At 37.0% G+C, this 18,958-nt stretch overlaps 1 protein-coding gene across 4 annotated transcripts; it reads left to right on the top strand.

Moving 5' to 3' along the window:
• The first annotated feature begins 1,003 nt into the window (after positions 1-1,003).
• On the top strand, positions 1,004-15,618 carry LOC122318342 (ABC transporter C family member 4-like). 4 transcript variants are annotated; one of them, XM_043135614.1, is made up of 13 exons: positions 1,004-1,291; positions 2,057-2,141; positions 7,787-9,950; positions 10,331-10,651; positions 10,935-11,021; positions 11,136-11,765; positions 12,299-12,463; positions 12,615-12,909; positions 13,179-13,393; positions 13,673-13,978; positions 14,184-14,247; positions 14,339-14,578; positions 15,162-15,297. In XM_043135614.1, the coding sequence occupies exons 3-13, from the start codon at positions 7,863-7,865 to the stop codon at positions 15,170-15,172; spliced, it is 4,422 nt and encodes a 1,473-aa protein (XP_042991548.1). In that variant the 5' UTR covers positions 1,004-1,291; positions 2,057-2,141; positions 7,787-7,862; the 3' UTR covers positions 15,173-15,297. The 4 variants fall into 4 exon arrangements, with proteins under 4 accessions (XP_042991548.1, XP_042991549.1, XP_042991546.1 ...); XM_043135612.1 differs by having other exon boundaries at positions 1,005-1,291; positions 15,245-15,618; XM_043135615.1 differs by lacking the exon at positions 10,331-10,651 and having other exon boundaries at positions 15,245-15,618.
• Positions 15,619-18,958: the final 3,340 nt, after the last annotated feature.

Below are 18,958 nucleotides of genomic sequence, written 5' to 3'. Positions count from 1 at the left end.
AGTGATCGATGCAGTGCGTATGGAGATCCATTCTGCTGTGTCTGAGTTTCGTACAGAGTTTGCTGCCATGTCTGTGACTCAGGTCACCATCAGTACTCGACTGACACAAATAGAGGAACGTATAGCTACAGTCGAGGAAGTGTGCAAAGACTTGGGGTCTTAATTACTTTATGATAACTTTTATTTATTTATTTCCTGTTTTTTGTATGGACAATATTTTGTGTTTTGTAAATTCAGTATTTAAGTTATATGAAATAGTATTGTTTTATATTTTCTAAACTAATTCTTAATTTAGATTATTCATATTATTTAATTAACCAATTTTTTATAATTACTAGTTAATCTAAATATAATTTGGCAAAAAACTTAAAAAATTAAAACTCTGTCACCGTTCGACCGATTAAAATAACGTTTGAACGGTTAATATGCATCGTTCGAACGGTTAATATTAACCGTTCGAACGGTTTATCTATTTTCCTCCAAAATATTTTTGCCTATCGCGCCAATATTACGTTTAAACGGTAAAAATTAAACGTTCGAAGGGTTAATCATTAACGGTCGAACGGTTAACTTATTTGGGATAAAAATTTTTGTCCCTAAGAATACCGTTCGAACGCGTTCGAACGGTCTGGCATAACCGTCGTCATTTTGGAACGAAATTCAAATTTCGTTCCAAAATCCCACTTTTTGGGACGATTTCCAATTCGTCCCAAATTAATTTCGTCCCAAAAAATGTTTTTTGTTGTAGTGATGTGTCGAGTAATGCTATTGCAAAGTCTCTATATTATATATCATTTACATGTTATAATTAAATAATTTAAAAGATAAACTTTAAAATTTAAATCTTATTATTTAAATAACGAAGACGTCAATATCGATATATAGAAAGTTTAGAATAACATTACGTCACCTTGAATTAGTTTTGGCAAATAAATAAAAAATAATTTATTATTTAAAATTATATAAGGAGATGACAAAAGAGTAATGACGAGCATAAGCGGTCCAGAATTTGGCTTTGGTCTATTCCAAGAGCCACTACTATTAAGTATCCGATACCGTGAAGCCAGCCTGCCATGATCACCAAGTACCGCAGGACCAGACATGACTCTCTCTCTCTCTCTCTCTCTCTAAATAGAAATCTCTCTCTCTCTCTGATCATGGAGTCTCCAGCATCCCACTAGCGTTTTTCCATCGAATTATCTCCAGGATACATATATGGAGGCTTGAGCTAGCTCGGAAAAAACTAGTTTCTCATGATCGATCAACACTCTTCAATCTTCATCCATTGAAGGTATGCTAAGATCACCGGTATTGACTTCGTCAAATACTACTGCATCTAAAACTTTTCACTTTATATTATTAGTGAAACTCTCTGTATTGGAAGATCCAAAACTTGGTGAAACTCTCTGTATTGGAAGATCTAAAACTTTTCACTTTATATTATTGGTGAAACTCTCTGTATTGGAAGATCCAAAACTTGAAAGTGATAAACATGAGATTCTGAATTCAAACGTAGCGCAATCTTTTTAGAAAGACATCTTTGACTTTGTTTGTTCTTTGCTGTATTTTCTCGGAAAATCATTGGATGGGACTCATTCATAATGAGAATTAGTGGGACCCGCAAGGAGTAATTAATTTTTTTTACGTTTATTGATTCTTGTCTATTCTATGAATAAATGTGAACGTGTACGCAGCAAACAACACTATATTTTTTCATTTCCATTTTGTCCCTCTCGTATGCAGTAAAAAAAATTAAAAAGTCAGACAATAAGGCCTTAAAATGAATAAGCTGGATACTCGATTAGAAAACGTTCTTTGCACGTTGTACTAAAACTAGTGCTATTTATAAGAGCCAACTACCATGTAAGTATCCGATTCCATGAAGCCACCCTGCCATTATATATGATCGCCAAGTACGACAGGACCAGACATGACTCCGCAGAATACACAAATAGAAATCTCTCTCTCTCTCTCTCTCTCTCTCTCTCTCTCTCTCTCTCTGTGATCATGGAGTCTCCAGCATTCCAATATCGTTTTTCCATGGAATTATCTCCAGGATACATATATGGAAGCTTGAGCTAGCTCGGGAAAAACTTGTTTCTCATGATCGATCAACACTTTTCAATCTTCATCCATTGAAGGTATGCTAAGATCACTGGTATTGACTTATTCAAATACTACTGCATCTAAAGTTTTTCACTTTATATTACTAGTGAAACTCTCTGTATTGGAAGATCAAAACTTGAAAGTGATAAACGTGATCTGAACTCAAACGCACCGGAAATATATCTTTGACTTTGCTTGTTCCTTGCTGTATTTTCTCGGAAAATCATTGGATGGGGACTCATTCATAATGAGAATTAGTGGGACCCAGAAGGAGTACTCACTAATTTTTTTAACGTTTATTGATTGTTGTCTATTCTATGAATAAATGTGTACGTGTATGCAGCAAACAACAGTATATTTTCTCATTCCCATTTTGTCCCCCTCGTATGCAGTAAAGAAGTTTTTTCTCCTAATTTTGTTTTCAATTTCTATTCCATGAATAAAAGAGGTTATAGCACTCTATAGTAACTCTTTTCCAAATTTTTATTTTCTCATTTTGTCCTTAATTTTCACTAAAGTTCATTTTCTATTTTTATTACTCTCATTTCTGCTTTTTCTATTTTGTCCTTATCATTTGTTTTGTTTAATTTAAAAAGTTACGTTTTTATCTCGTACTACATGTTCGGTAGGTACATCATTGTCCTATTTAAACTTTTTTAAAAAATTAAAAAAAATGTAATATATGATATATAGATATGATGAATAGTAAAATATATTTAAAATAAAAAATTAAAAAGTTAGACAGTAAGGCCTTTAAATGAATAAGCTATCCCAAGGAATCAAGTATCCTTCAAGACGTCACTAATTTCCAAAACAATGCTGGTTCAAAAAAGAGAGGCCTGAGGTGTGGAGGTGAGCTATCCCAACTACAAAAAAGACCTAGAAACAGTGGCAACTATTCTGATTCCCAAGAGCAAAAGGCAGTGGCTGGTTTCCAGCACTGCCTACCTAAATGAGTCTCCTAGTGTGGAATTGCCAGGGGCTCGAGAATCCCCGAGCAATTCGTATCCTTAAAAAACTTTCTAAGGAAAAGTGCCCCAAACTAGTTTTCTTAGTGGAAACTAAGTGCAGTAAAGTTAGAATGGATGAAGTAAGAAGAACTCTAAAATTTGACGCTTGTTTCGATGTAGAAAGAGTGGGCCTAAGCGGGGGTATAGCTCTACTATGGAAGAAGGTAAAAGTGATTAATTATACCAGGTGGCACATAAGTGCATTGGTCACTGAGCATAATTCTAACTCCCCTTGGCTATTTTCTGGATTTTATGGTCATCCCGACAAGACAAAAAGGAAAGGCAGCTGGGAACTACTCACTAGAATCAAGCCCGACCCAATGACCCCGTGGCTGTGTGCAGGAGACTTCAACAAGATTCTACACCAAAGAGAAAAGGTGGGTGGACCAAGTAGACCCTACAGGCAAATAGAAAAATTCAGATTAGCTGGTGAGGCATGTGGGATCAGAGATATCCCTAGCTTAGGACAGAGATACACTTGGTCGAATAACAGAAGATGAGTGAGTTTTATAAAAAAGAAAATAGACAGGGCAATGGCTAACAAACCCTGGCTAGACCAGTTCAAATCAGCTACTTGTAGTGTCCTCGCAGCTATTAAATTTGACCATTTACCTCTCCATATCAGCATACCAGACCCGATAGGGAAGAAAAGGGAAAAAAATAGAGTTTTTAGGTATGAGGCAGCTTGGGAAGTTAGAGAAGGGAGCAGTGATGTGATAAAAACAGAATGACATAAAAGACTAGATGGAAAAAGCCTTGCTGGAACAATGAGGACCAAGCTAGAACAGTGTCAAAAAGGACTTATAGATTGGAAAAAAGCATTAGATCTGAGAGAACAGCAGCTTCCTAATCAAATATGGTCCAGAATCAGTCAGTTACAAGATACAGGAGGGGAGGGCTAAGTAGAATAGATTCAGATATTACAAAGAAAAGTTGAGACATTCCTTGAGGAAAATGATCTGAAGTGGAAACAACGGGCAAAACAACACTGGCTGAGGTATGGAGATAGGAATAGTAGCTATTTCCATAAGCAAGCAACCCAAAGGAGAAAGGTTAACTCCATCAAAGTCATAACTGGGCCTTCGGGAAGCACAATTACTGAGCAAGAGGAAATTGGGGCAATCTTCACAGGTTATTTCTCATCTTTATTCACCTCTTCCCTACCAAGTAATATTGAGGATTGTTTGTTAGTTTTAAAATCGAAAATTACTGCTGAAATGGAGCTTAGCCTGAACAGACCCTTCACCGAGGATGAAGTAAGGGTTGCAATGTTCCAGATGAATCCTCTCAAATCACTTGGCCCCGACGGGTTTCCTGCTCATTTCTACCAGAAAAATTGGGAAGTAGTTGGTAAGGATATTTGCTGTTTTGCCCTGAGTGTCCTAAACCAGCAAGGGTCATTAGATGAGGTGAATGACACATTCATTACTCTTATCCCTAAAGTCAAATCCCCAAGTAAAGTTGTTGAATATAGGCCAATAAGCCTATGTAATGTACTCTACAAAGTGGTCTCGAAGACACTAGCTAACAGGATGAAAATTGTCCTTCCCCACCTCATCTCGGCTAATCAGAGCGCTTTTGTTCCAGGCAGGCTCATCTCAGATAATACTCTTATAGTCTATGAAGTTCTTCACTCTATGAACTCGAGAATTAAAGGAAAGAAGGGCTTTATGGCACTTAAGCTCGACATGAGCAAGGCCTACGATAGGGTTGAGTGGGTTTTTGTGAAAGAAGTAATGACCAAGATAGGCTTCCCCCCTCTGTGGATTCACCTTGTACAAAAATGCCTCAACTCAGTCACTTATTCTATATTGATCAATGGGGAACCCCAACAAAGTTTCAAACCAACTAGAGGTATTTGGCAAGGAGACCCAATATCTCTTTATATTTTTATCCTTTGTGCAGAAGCACTATCTGCAATGCTACAGAAAGCTGAAGAGAGCGGAACCATAACTTGTCCACCAATAGGTCGAGGTCCCACTAAGGTGAGTCACCTTTTTTTTTTTCAGACGACAGCCTTCTTTTTTGCCAAGCCTCTTACAAGGAACTCTCTAGTGTGATTGACATTTTGGATACCTATGAACGGGCCTCAGGACAGATGCTAAATAGAGACAAGTCTTCAGTATTCTTCAGCAAAAACACAAAGAAGGAGTTGCAGAAACATGTACTTCAGCTTGTTGGTATGAAATCTACAGGAACTTTTGAGAAATACCTTGGCCTACGTGCAATGTTGGGAAGGTCAAAGGTAGCATCATTTCACTCTATAGTGGACAGAACCTGGTCCCAGGTTGCAAATTGGAAAACCAACCAACTTTCCTTGGCTGGAAAAGAAATCCTCCTCAAAGCGGTGCTCCAAGCCATCCCCTTTTACTCTATGGGTATGTTCCTACTCCCTGATTCAATCACTCATAAGCTAAACCAGCTACTCAGAAAATTTTGGTGGGGTTTTAGTGAGGATTCCTAAAAAATTCAGTAGATCCCTTGGGACCAACTCAACTCAGCCAAAGAGAGTGGAGGCCTCGGGTTTAGGGATTTTAAGATTTTTAACTTGGCAATACTGGCCAAACAAAGCTGGAGAATGATCCAAGACCCTCAATCCCTTGTAGCTAGAGTCCTAAAACAGAAATGTTTCAAGGCTGGGAGTCTTTTGGAGGCAAAGCTAGGCTCAGGCCCTTCTTTTGCTTGGAGAAGCATCATAGCTAGTATGCACACCCTCAAGTCAGGACTTATGTGGAGAGTTGGAGATGGATTGAACATTAATATATGGGTTGATAAATGGATCCCCTCCCTCCCCCTTTTCCAAGTAACAACCCCTCGAGAAGCTGATTGTTGGTGTGAAAAAGTGAGAGATCTAATTGACTCAGAACAGAAAGTTTGGAGAATGAACCTCCTAAGGGAGATGTTTTCTGAAGAAGAAGTGAGGGCTACATCTTCTATTCCTATCAGCAGTGGAAGTAGGAAAGATAAGTTAACCTGGCAGCTAACTCCTAATGATCAATATTCAGTGAAAAGTGGATACCACCACCAAAAACAGATGCAAGCAGAAGAGGAAGGGGAGAGTTCGAATAGGCAAGTGGAAACTAGCATGTGGAAGAGTCTTTGGAAGATGGAGGTGATCCTTACAGTCAAACACTTTATTTGGAGAGCATGCAAAGAAGCCCTTCCTACCCTTGCAAACCTGAAAAGGAGGAAAATAGTAGAGAAGAGTGTGTGCCCCATCTGTAACCTTGAACCTGAAACTTCTGGCCATGTTCTTTGGGGCTATCCAGCAGCTAGAGATGTATGGAGTCAGGGTTGTGTTAAAATCCAAAAAATGTCATACCATGATGACCTCTTCTCAAAAATCTGGTCTAGGCTGATTCATAAACTTGATAAAACTGAGCTCGAGGAATGTGCAATTATGATGAGGGGGTTGTGGACCAGGAGATATGAACTAGTACATGGAAAAAGGTTTAAGCATCCAAGGGAACTTTTACAGGGAGCTAAGTCAGAAGCCATTGCTTACAAAGAAGCCAAACTGTCCCAACAAGGAGGTCAACAGAATGCAAACCAAACTACACAAACCTGGAAACATCCAGCTCAAGGAGTATACAAAGTCAATTGGGATGCAGCATTAAACAAGGAAACAGGGCACGTGGGTTTGGGAATTCTTGTCCGGGACTACCAAGGCAGAGTTGTTGGAGCACAACGAGCAAGAAGATCTAGTGCAGGAAGTCCGTTTGACGCAGAAGCACTTGATCTAGTAACTGTAGCCATCTTTTGCAGGGAGTTGGGGCTGAGCCAGATTATTCTGGAAGGTGACTCCATGAAAGTCATCAACCTACTTCTTGGGAAGGAGGAGAATTGGAGCCTAGGTGGTCTACTAGTGGAAGATGCAAGGGACGTGTTGGCAAACTTTGGAAGTTGGCAAGCAAATCACACCTACCGTGGTGCAAACAGAGCTGCCCATGAACTAGCAAAGTCTGCTCTATCTTTAGTCAGTGATGTATACAATGTTGAAGAATGCCCAGTGTGCATTCGTTCGATTGTAATCTCTGAGCTGTTATCAACATGATTAATGAAAGTTCAATCTTCATTTTCAAAAAAAAAAAAAAAAAATGAATAAGCTGGATACTCGATTAGGAAAACATGCCTTGCACGTTCTCTTAAAACTAGTGCTATTTATAAGAGCCTATCATATTTGATATTACAATGGTTTTGATGTTTGTTCTTGTGCTACTTATTCACTCATGCTTTATTTGTAATTTGCTTCCTTCTCGAAAAGAAAATAGCGCTAGTTAGCCTTTTGTTTAGGAAACTTCCTAATGGGAGGGATGGACTGATCACTCATTTCTTAGAAAATTCCAAGTTTAGAAGAGTCTGAGAACTAAAAAATAAAACATGAGAGTTCAAAAAGTCAAAGCACCATTTTTTTGTTGAGGTGGTAGGTGAATTGGCAGCGGTCTTCTGGCTTTACTATTCTTATTCCATTTCTATCATTATTGTTTTCCTTTGCTTAGTATTCCCCTTTTATGTTTCATTATTTCATATTTACAATTGTTCAATGCATCGGTATCATTTGGTCCTTCATTTTGAATTCATGTGTCATTATATTATGGTTTTGGAAGATCGTGTTACCAGATTTGTCGATATTTTGTAGTATTCTGATTTGTTTTTCTGTGTCTTTTCAGGGAGTGAGAGGAAATTAAATCGATCATACAAAAGTGGTTTTGTACAGTACCGTTTCAGTACTTGAAGCTTGAGAACATGTCTTCTGCATCTTGGATCACATCTATCTCATGCTCGAGCCCTGTGATTCAATCCTCCACTCTAGTCTCAATATTCCAGTGGTTGAGATTCATTTCTCTCTCCCCATGTCCTCAAAGAACTTTGCTATCTTCCGTTGACGTTGCCTTCTTGCTCACCCTCTTGGTCTTTGCAATTCTAAAACTTTACTTAAAGTTCACTTCCAACGTCTCACCTAGCTTTGACCTCCGCAAGCCCCTCATTAGAAACAACAAGACTAATCTGAGGACTACGCTCTGGTTTAAGCTCTGTCTGACTGTTAGTGTTCTGCTAACCTTTTGTTACACAGTCTCGTGCATTTTGGCATTCAGTAGAATTAAGCAGTTGCCATGGAAGCTAATTGATGGACTATTTTGGCTAGTCCAAGCCCTGACTCATGCAGTAATCACAATTTTAATCATCCATGAAAAAAGGTTTCAAGCTGTTACTCATCCTATGTCACTTAGAATCTATTGGGTTGCAAACTTCCTTCTTGCTGCCTTGTTTATGGCATCTGGGATTATACGATTTGTCTTTGTTGAAGAACCCGGCCAGGACCCCGATTTGAGACTAGATGATGCTGTTTCATTGGTTTCTTTTCCATTGTCCACAGTTCTTCTTTTCGCTGCTATTATAGGATCTAATGGGATCACAGTGACCAGAGAAAGTGAAGCAGTTCTTGATGTAGAAACAAAGTCATATGAACCCCTTTCAAGTGTGACTGGATTTGCCTCAGCTTCTATAGTATCCAAGGCCTTTTGGCTTTGGATGAATCCCCTGTTGACCAAAGGCTACAAATCTCCTCTCAAGATTGAAGAAATCCCATCCCTTTCACCTGAACATAGAGCTGAAAGATTGGTTGTGTTGTTTGAATCAAATTGGCCTAAACCACATGAAAAATCAAAGCACCCGGTTCGAACAACATTGCTCAGGTGCTTTTGGAAGGAAATTTTCTTCACTGCCTCTCTTGCCATTATGCGGCTTTGTGTTATATATGTAGGGCCCATTCTTATACAAAGTTTCGTGGATTTCACCTCTGGGAAGCAAAGCTCCCCTTATGAAGGATACTACCTTGTATTCATTCTACTCTTGGCAAAATTTGTTGAAGTTTTAACGACTCACCAATTTAATTTCAACTCTCAGAAGCTTGGAATGTTTATTCGATCCACTCTTATCACTTCTTTGTACAAGAAGGGCCTTAAGTTGACTGGTTCTGCTCGGCAGGCCCATGGAGTTGGACAAATAGTGAATTACATGGTTGTTGATGCTCAGCAGCTCTCTGATATGATGCTACAACTACATTCTATATGGTTAATGCCCTTGCAAGTTTCTGTGGCCTTAGTGCTCTTATATAACTACCTTGGCGCCTCAGTGCTTACAACAGTTCTAGGACTTCTTGGTGTGATGGTATTTATCGTTATGGGTGTCAAAAGGAATAGACGGTTCCAATCCAATCTGATGAAAGATCGTGATTCGCGAATGAAGGCAACAAATGAGATGCTCAACTACATGCGAGTGATCAAGTTCCAGGCATGGGAGGAACACTTCAATAAGAGAATACAAGCATTTCGAGAATCAGAATTTGGATGGCTTACCAAGTTCATGTACTCTGTCTCTGGTAATGTTATTGTTCTGTGGAGCACCCCATTATTGATATCAACCCTCACATTTGCTACTGCGCTTTTCTTTGGAGTCACACTTGATGCAGGGACAGTGTTCACGACGACAACAATCTTCAAAATCTTGCAGGAACCAATCAGGTCATTTCCTCAATCAGTGATCTCAATTTCTCAAGCAATTATATCACTTGGGAGGTTGGATAAGTACATGATGAGTAGGGAATTGATGAACGACTCTGTAGAGAGAGAGCAGGGATGTGATGGTAGAATTGCTGTGCAGGTTAAAGATGGGGTGTTTAGCTGGGATGATGAAAATGGAGAGGAGGCCTTGAAAAATTTAAATTTTGAGATCAACAAAGGGGATCTTACAGCTATTGTTGGGACTGTGGGATCTGGGAAGTCTTCTCTCCTAGCGTCAGTTCTTGGTGAGATGCACAAATTAAGAGGAGAGGTATGAATCATAATGGAGACTCTCTAGGAGTGTATAAAGGTTTCTATACATAAAGTCTTTTGGTTATTATATTTGTTTAGATCCTCTTCTATTGTTTGATTGAATTGGATGGTTTATTCTTAGAGAGATAGACACATCATGTGGGCTTTACAATACTTAAGGATGCATTTATAAGATTTCCTGACATTGTGGACCTCCTATAAGCATTTAATGTGTATTATCTCTGTCTGCATTGTATTATGTAAAAACAAGATTTGTGTACTCAGAGAAAATTTGCTTGGTAGAAGCATGATGAAATATAAATGGTGAAAAACCTTTGAATTGGTAAACTGATTTGACTTATGAATGTCTGAACAACCTTAACATTTATGGTTTACTAGGTCAGGGTTTGCGGAACAACTGCCTATGTTGCTCAGACGTCTTGGATTCGAAATGGCACCATCCAAGAGAACATCCTATTTGGTTTGCCACTAGATATAGAGAGATACAAGGAAGTCATTAGGGTTTGTTGCTTGGAAAAAGATTTAGAAATGATGGAGTGTGGAGATCAGACTGAGATTGGAGAGCGTGGAATCAATTTAAGTGGTGGCCAGAAGCAGCGGATACAACTTGCTCGGGCCGTATATCAAGATTGTGATATCTATCTTCTTGATGATGTCTTTAGTGCTGTTGATGCACATACTGGAACAGAAATATTCAAGGTCAAATTAATCCTTATTTTACTTTCTCCATAGGAGACTTAATTATTCTTCTCATATTTCTTAAAAAATGGACATAATAGTTTGTCGTTTGAAGCAGAATTATTGCAACATAAACTATGAAGCAATAGAACACTATTATCAACAATTAGGCAAAGCAATCAGTTTGTTGCATGTTATTGTCTATCTACCATGTTGCTTTGTTGTCACATGTTCCTTTTACAAAGTTGACTTACATGTCGATGGCTCTATGTTTCTGACAAATTTGTATCTAACCATTCTACAGAAATGCGTGAGAGGGGCCCTCAAGGGCAAGACCATTTTACTTGTTACCCACCAAGTTGACTTCTTGCATAATGTGGACCTTATCTTGGTGAGTATGTTTTTTTCAAATCTTTCTGTTTCTCTCTCCCATGCCCTCAAACATAAATCTATTTTCATATGTATACTTTTAACTGCTTCTTTTTGTTTTGCTTTATGGAACCAGGTCATGAGAGATGGCATGATAGTGCAAGTGGGAAAGTACAAAGAGCTACACGATTCTGGCATGGATTTCACTGCACTAGTGGCTGCCCATGAAACATCCATGGAGCTTGTAGAGGTGAGCACCACCTTGCCTGGTGAAAATTCCTCCCAATTACCAAAATTATCCGAAACCTCTTCCGACCATGGGGAAGCCAATGGTGAAAACAACTCTCTAGACCAACCAAACTCCAATAAGGGAACTTCCAAGCTCATCAAAGAAGAGGAGAGAGAGACTGGCAAAGTGAGCTTGCATGTTTATAAACTTTATTGTACTGAGGCTTTTGGGTGGTGGGGGGTGGCACTAGTGCTGCTTTTATCCCTCCTATGGCAAGCATCTCAAATGCTGAGTGACTATTGGCTGGCATACGAAACCTCAGAAAAGCAGGCTATGTCATTCAACCCTTCTTTGTTTATTTCTGTCTATGCAACCATTGCTGCTGTCTCACTTGTGTTGATATTGATAAGATCTTTCTCTGTTACATTTGTGGGGCTTAAGACAGCCCAAATTTTCTTCGCACAAATTCTCCATAGTATCTTGCATTCCCCCATGTCATTCTTTGACACGACTCCATCGGGAAGAATTCTTAGTCGGGTAAGAACGTGGAGATAGATTTCAGATGCTTCTTTTAGCTGTCAGTTTTTATTTTTTATTTTTATATATTGCACTCTTATTCAATTTCCTTTTTCATTGTGTTAATATATCAGTCCCCATAAATTATTACATCAATTCTTATTTTTAAATTGACAAAAAACACTTCTACTTACAAGTCAGTATAGAGGGCATTCCTTCTAGGCAGCTGCTATGATAGAATTTGATTTGCAAGAGATTTCATTTTCAAACTTCTCTTATGAATTAAAATTTGTCACGTTAGCCACGCGGAGAGTACATTCTATACACACTGGCTTGCAAGTAGAAGTTTTTAATGACAAATTCGAGAATTGATGAATAATGTCGAACATGAGTAAGATTGCTTAGTATATAACATTTTCCATAATAGTGTGTATATAGCATAACTAAGTCACTGGTTCAATACTTAATTTACTCAGAAAAGTAGTGCAATAAGGTTTTCACATGAAGATGTTTGAGACTGATAGAACTTTATATTTACTTTTTGACTCTTGTAGGCATCAAATGATCAGGCAAACATTGACCTATACCTCCCATTTTTTATGAGTGTGACAGTTTCTTCATACATCTCAGTGATTGGCATTGTTATTATCACATGTCAGTATTCTTGGCCCACAGTATTCTTACTAATTCCGCTTGCGTGGCTGAATATCTGGTACCGGGTATGAGCTCTCATTGCCTTGTCTTCTCTTGAAAGAGATAAATGATACTTCACATAAACATCCATACTCTTTGTAGTTGCTCTTTTAGAATGTTTGGTTTAAGCGAGTTCATGTAAATCCATATAGCTAATTCCCATTTCTTGTGGCTCAGGGGTACTATCTAGCATCATCTCGGGAATTAACTCGCCTTGACTCTATCACAAAAGCTCCGGTTATCCATAATTTCTCAGAAAGTATATCTGGTGTTGTAACCATCCGCTCTTTCAAAAAGCAGGATAGCTTTTGTGAGGAGAATTTCAAGCGTGTTGATTCTAATTTGCGAATGGTTTTCTACAATAATGGATCAAATGAGTGGCTAGGTTTTCGTTTAGAATTGCTTGGGAGCTTCATCCTCTGCATTTCAGCATTGTTCATGGTCTTACTACCTAGCAGTATCATAAGGCCAGGTATGTGAACCTTTGATTTTTGTTCATAAACACTTTAGAAATATGTTACATGTCAATCATTATAGATCATTATTTGAGATGTTGAACATGTACACAAAGGATCATTGGCAAAATCTTTCTCACAGTTTGTGAGTTTTTGATAACTTAAACACGAGATTTGTCAAGTGCCTTAACCTTCTTCCGTTTTGACAATAAGCATCAATTTTTATATGTTTAACATACTAGAGATCATTGCAGAAATGAAATTGAGTAATTCATTTGCTCTGCAGAAAATGTTGGTTTGTCTCTGTCCTATGGATTGTCCCTAAATGGTGCACTATTCTGGGCCATATATATTAGCTGCTTTGTAGAAAATAGAATGGTGTCTGTTGAGCGAATAAAGCAATTCACCAATATTCAATCAGAAGCAGCATGGGAAATCAAAGACTGTCTCCCTCCTCCAAACTGGCCTGCCCATGGAAAAATTGACCTCAAAGACTTGCAGGTAAGTGGCCTTCAAATAATTCTTTTTATTGATAAACTAAAACAAACTTCATGTCTTTGTATTCCTAAATTATCAGAATTTGTCTTTCATGGTTTGATTCAATGGAAAGGCAGAAAAGTTGTTTTGGTGCAAGCATAAAAATCAATATAAAGCACTTCACTGGATATCTTTTCACTAGCAAACTTTAAAAGAATAATTTGCTCAAAAACATAAAACTAGTAAATATTATTTCTGAATTTGAATCAAGCCATGGTGATACCTTGAATCTTGGGCATGCAGGTCAGATATCGTCCAAACACTCCCCTAGTTCTGAAAGACATTACTTTAAGCATTCATGGGGGTGAAAAAATTGGTGTTGTTGGCCGAACAGGAGGTGGGAAGTCAACTTTGATTCAGGTTTTCTTTAGGTTGGTGGAACCTTCAGGGGGAAGAATATTTATAGACGACCTTGACATTTGCATGCTAGGGCTTCATGATCTTCGGTCTCGGTTTGGTATCATCCCTCAAGAACCAGTCCTTTTTGAAGGAACAGTGAGAAGCAACATCGATCCAATTGGACAATATTCAGATGAAGAGATATGGAAGGTAAACGCACCACTCTTGTTCCAAATTGGACAGTATTCAACAATCTATGGAGTCGATTTCTTGGACCCAATTTGTTTCTATTGACAGAGTAATATGCTTAGCACAAAATAACATTGATGGCATGACATACTTCTAAGATGTATATGTAGAAAAATTTGCATATATTGTTTATTTGTAGAGGTAAAAGAGCTTATTGCTTTTGTAGAGCCTAGAGCGCTGCCAACTTAAAGATGTGGTGGCTGCAAAACCAGATAAACTTGATTCTTTCGGTATGTGACTTGCCATTTTTTCAGTCTGCTCTTCCAAAAGCAATATTAATCAACAATAACAAAACGTTTCCATTATATTTTGAATCCCTAGTGGTTGATAATGGAGAGAATTGGAGTGTGGGGCAAAGGCAGCTTCTCTGTTTGGGGAGGGTTATGCTTAAGCACTGCAAAATCTTGTTCATGGATGAGGCTACAGCTTCTGTTGATTCACAAAATGATTCTGTAATTCAGAAGATCATCAGGGAGGATTTTGCAACCTGTACAATTATCAGCATTGCTCACCGAATACCCACTGTGATGGACTGTGATAGGGTTTTAGTAATAGATGCAGGTTTGTGCTTCTCTCTTTTCTTTTGTTTGTATGAACAGATCATGCATTTGCATAGCTTATTAGTTAGTGTGATCCACATTCTTCCTTTCAAAATCTCATTGCCACAACTTTGAAGTTAGACACGAAAAAAGACTTGGGGCACAAGAACATGCCAACTAAAAAAGAGGATCATTGTATTGTAGTGTTGACCCACTTTAGCTACAACTGGTTTAGAGAAGTTTACATCCTGAATATGGTCCAAAGCATCTCATATTACAGATTTCTTGAGATGGGAGGACTAATATATGTTGGTACTAAATAATTTTTTTCCAACTTAAATAAAGTGGTTTCCTTTATCTTCCGTTAGGATTTTCGATACAGATCTCCAAGAAACTAGCTATCTATGCACATCTTATTTCATTAATATCCCTTTATGCATTCATATCTAAAATGATATTTAGCTAACAAACATGAGTTGTCATGGAGCAAAATATTGGAGCGTGTTTAAATATTTTCCATAGAAACAAACAAGTGAGCTTTTGATCCTTACATGTTGCTCAAGCTGCATAAATGTAGACTGTAAATGAAGTTTGTTATTTTGCAGGATTTTCCTGATGATACTTTTGCATTGCTAATTACCATATGATGTTTGAAGCTTATGCCCTCCCTTCTCTTTCTACTTAACAGGACGAGTTGGGGAATTCGATAAACCATCTCGCTTGCTTGAGCAGCCGTCACTCTTTGGGGCATTGGTTCAAGAGTATGCCAACCGTTCGTCTGGACTGTAGGACCAATATGCTTTCCTATCCAAGTCTGCAGCCACTCTTGCCCAATTGTTTGGGTTTGCCCATCAAATTCCATGACAGAAATCCCTTACTAGGAAGCTGATGCATGCGATTTGGGTATCAACAGCCACAACTCTAATTTTATCCCATTAGACGGGATGCCATGTCATTAGAAATTAGTGTTATGGACATCCCAATATTAATGTCATTCAATATACTATTATGTCATCATAATGATGCATATATATGAAAGAGAGGTTCATAATTTTTTTTTTATCAAGGATTAGAAAGTACAAAAACTTTCACATTTGATCTTGAACTTATAAAAGCTTTAATCCGTGGAAATTATGAGGGGTGTTTTAACAAAAAAAAAAAAAGACTGGAAGACCGGTTAAACCGGATTTGACTCGATTGGTTCGGTCTGGTTTGTAAGTGGTTTCCTATTTTCATATTTTGAAAACCAGTTTAAACAAAATCAGATCGGTATATAAATTTATAATTTTTTATATTATATTATATGTTAAATTGCTAATTCAAATAATATGAAATTCTAATCTTATTATTCAAGTCTATTAATCTTATAACATAAAATTAATATAACATGTAATATTATTGGATTTCTAAAAATATTAGTATTTTCTCTTAGTGGGTAGACTTATTGTTTTTTTTTTAGATATTGTGGCTATTAAGAAATATAGATTTTAACTTTTATGTGAAGTTAAATTAATCAGGTCAAATGGGTTATGAAGGTTTAACCTATTTACATAAAACGGGTTGAAATGAGTCGTGTAGTGTTGATCCATTTTTAATTAATTATTAAAGAAGTTAAAATGAGTGACACGACATGAATGTAGGTTAGGGTTTGAAGGTCTGACTTGTTAACTTAACGGGTTCGGTTCATGTTGACCCATATAATAGAATGTATATGATTTGACACAACACGAACACAACTCGCGAACATATGATTGGCTGTCATGAGCGAAGGATCACACGCAATAAGTATGGCTAATAGAGTCACAAAATGGGGTAGGATCGGGTTCACTGAAGAGTTAATAGTGTGAAGAACATCCGTCGGCGATATGTGTATGGTAATAGGGCGTTAGGAAGGGGTAGATCTAAGTAAGCTAAGTAGCATAAAAAAATCCTAAGAGGAACAAAAAAAAGAAAAAAACTTTAATAGGCAGAAAAGATAAAAAAAAGAAGTACTAGGTAATCGAAAAATGAATGATTTGATGGTAGAGAGGAGAATGGGGGAGCTAGAGCTCAATCGTCTGCCCTAATGATGAATACCATGGAGATGTAGTAGCTAGATCTGGGAGGGAGGGTTTTTCTTTCTTTCTTTTTTTTTTTTTTTTTTTCCTTTCTTTTTGGTCCCTCCCTATCTCTCAACCATCAATTGGACTGCAAACTGCTTTCTTTAATGAAAATCTCTAAACACAGGCATGAAATTTGTAGACACCGAGTGCAATAGTCCAGGTGGATTAATGAAATGTAGCCTTTGGCGCATGGGAGGTTTTAGAAGATAATTCAAAAGCACACAGGACAAGCCTCCCTTCTCATGAAATAGTGTGTTTAATTAACCCTAACTCCCTTGCCATTAAGCCTTTGCCAGACAGTCCTTCCCTTCACCATTTCCTTGTCCATTACAGAACCCTAACCCTAACTCCCCTGGCACACACCCTCCATTCTCCTTCGATAGTCCCTCCTTCTTACGGTGCATTTCCATTTCGTGATGGAAACCAAATATACAGTTTGCTGTATTTTTAGTTTGAAGTTTAGTTTTGGATGTTTTGGTTGTTTGGTTGTCAATTTTGAGGGGAAGAGTGGAGATTTGGATTTGTTTTGGCGAAAGGAAGTTGATTTAGAAATTCTTTCGTATCGATGCTTGGATTCATGATGTTGACAAGAACTGTTAAGGACCTGTCCCACTTCCCTTTTGCAACCATTCAACCATGTACTGTTAAGAGGCTCCGGTGTGATCCACCTGAGAAAACTCCGATGCTAGCAAACGCAATCAAAGAATTCAGAAATGAAGAAGAGAGTTCCATCCCTTACTATCAAGGGTTACCTAAAATATATAGGCTCATGCGCAATACTTATCTTATTCATAATTTATCGGTGTGGATCATCACTCAATACCTTGAACGATCATGTAACTACATGAGGTCTCTATCTTTCCGTGAAAGATGGAGCGGTGTATGTATAATTTCAATTCACTTTGGATTGTCTTATTCCCTTCAATCAGCCAAGGACCTCTCTTATGGACTTTTCTCAATTTGGACTTTTATGATAGAATGGACTTTTATGATCAACACTTTTCAATCTTCATCCATTGAAGGTATGCTAAGATCACTGGTATTGGCTTAGTCAAATGCTACCATAAAATGCTACCATAACACTCAAAGTAGTCATTTTAAACTTAACATAAATTGCAATGAACTAATCCAATGTTCTAAACAACCCAAAAACTGATGAGAAACCCATTTTAAGTTGGCCACGAACAATGCCATCATCAAATCTCGAGTCTAGAAAAAAACATACAGAGAAAAAAAAAAATCCAAACCAAGACAACTAAAATTAAATGCATGAGAATTTAAATGAACCATCACAGCAAAGCTTAAACCAAAGAGAAGAAAACTAGAATAATACGCACGCATGATGGACCTAAAATCATACCTCAAGAACTTAACGCATAATCAATGGAATTTGAATGACTGAAGTGACTTCACAAGATATGATATTTAAATTTTGAAAGGAATAATAGAGAAGAGGAAAAAAATATGGTAAACTGGACTAGTCCGGTCTGGTTTGGTTTATCGATTTTTTTTATACCCCTACTTTATATAATGATTATAATTCTATTAAAAACAATGATGAGAGAAAATCTTATCACACTATTTTTTCCAATGAAGAAAAGTTATGTGTTAAATGAAAATAGAAAGAAATATGTATGCTATGCAAAAACATATATGTAGGATATTTATGATTCTTTTTTTTTTATTAAAAATAAGGGGAGTGAGAGGTTTCAAATCCAAACATTCCATTCGAAGAATTGAATAATATGTTGTAAGGTTATTAGGCTCTTGACGATATTTATAATCTGATTAGCTAGGTTGACATGCAGCTGAATATTGTTTAATATTTATAATATGATCCCTCAAGTGTAAAACATTTATAATATTTCACAGTTAAGAAGTATTACTACAAAGTAAAAATCTAACCTTTTTTATTTTTAAAAAAAAAATTATTCAAAAAAAAAATTAAAAGGTGATTTCCACTTTTCAAATTAACCGTATATATTTTTAACTTTTTTTTTATAGGAATATTTTTAACTTTTTTAAAAGAAAGATAAACGGGTTGTTTGGAAATAATTTTCATTTAATTTCATCTTATCTCATTTCATCTCATTTTTTTTTTCTAATTAATATCATTTAAATACAAAACTTTCAAACTAATTATTATAACTTTTCTAAACTCCCAAATAAAAAAAAAAACAATTCAATTTTTTCAAATCTCAAAACAATAATAATTCTAACAATATTTTTACTTTATAATATTTTTTATTCAAATTTTTCTCTCTCATTTTTCAAAACCCATCAAATATTTAATTCAAATT

Source organism: Carya illinoinensis, chromosome 8, assembly GCF_018687715.1.
Source record: "Carya illinoinensis cultivar Pawnee chromosome 8, C.illinoinensisPawnee_v1, whole genome shotgun sequence".
Lineage (NCBI taxonomy): Eukaryota > Viridiplantae > Streptophyta > Magnoliopsida > Fagales > Juglandaceae > Carya > Carya illinoinensis.
The sequence above is the reverse complement of the archived record's forward strand: the minus strand, read 5'-3'. Positions and strand labels throughout refer to the sequence as shown.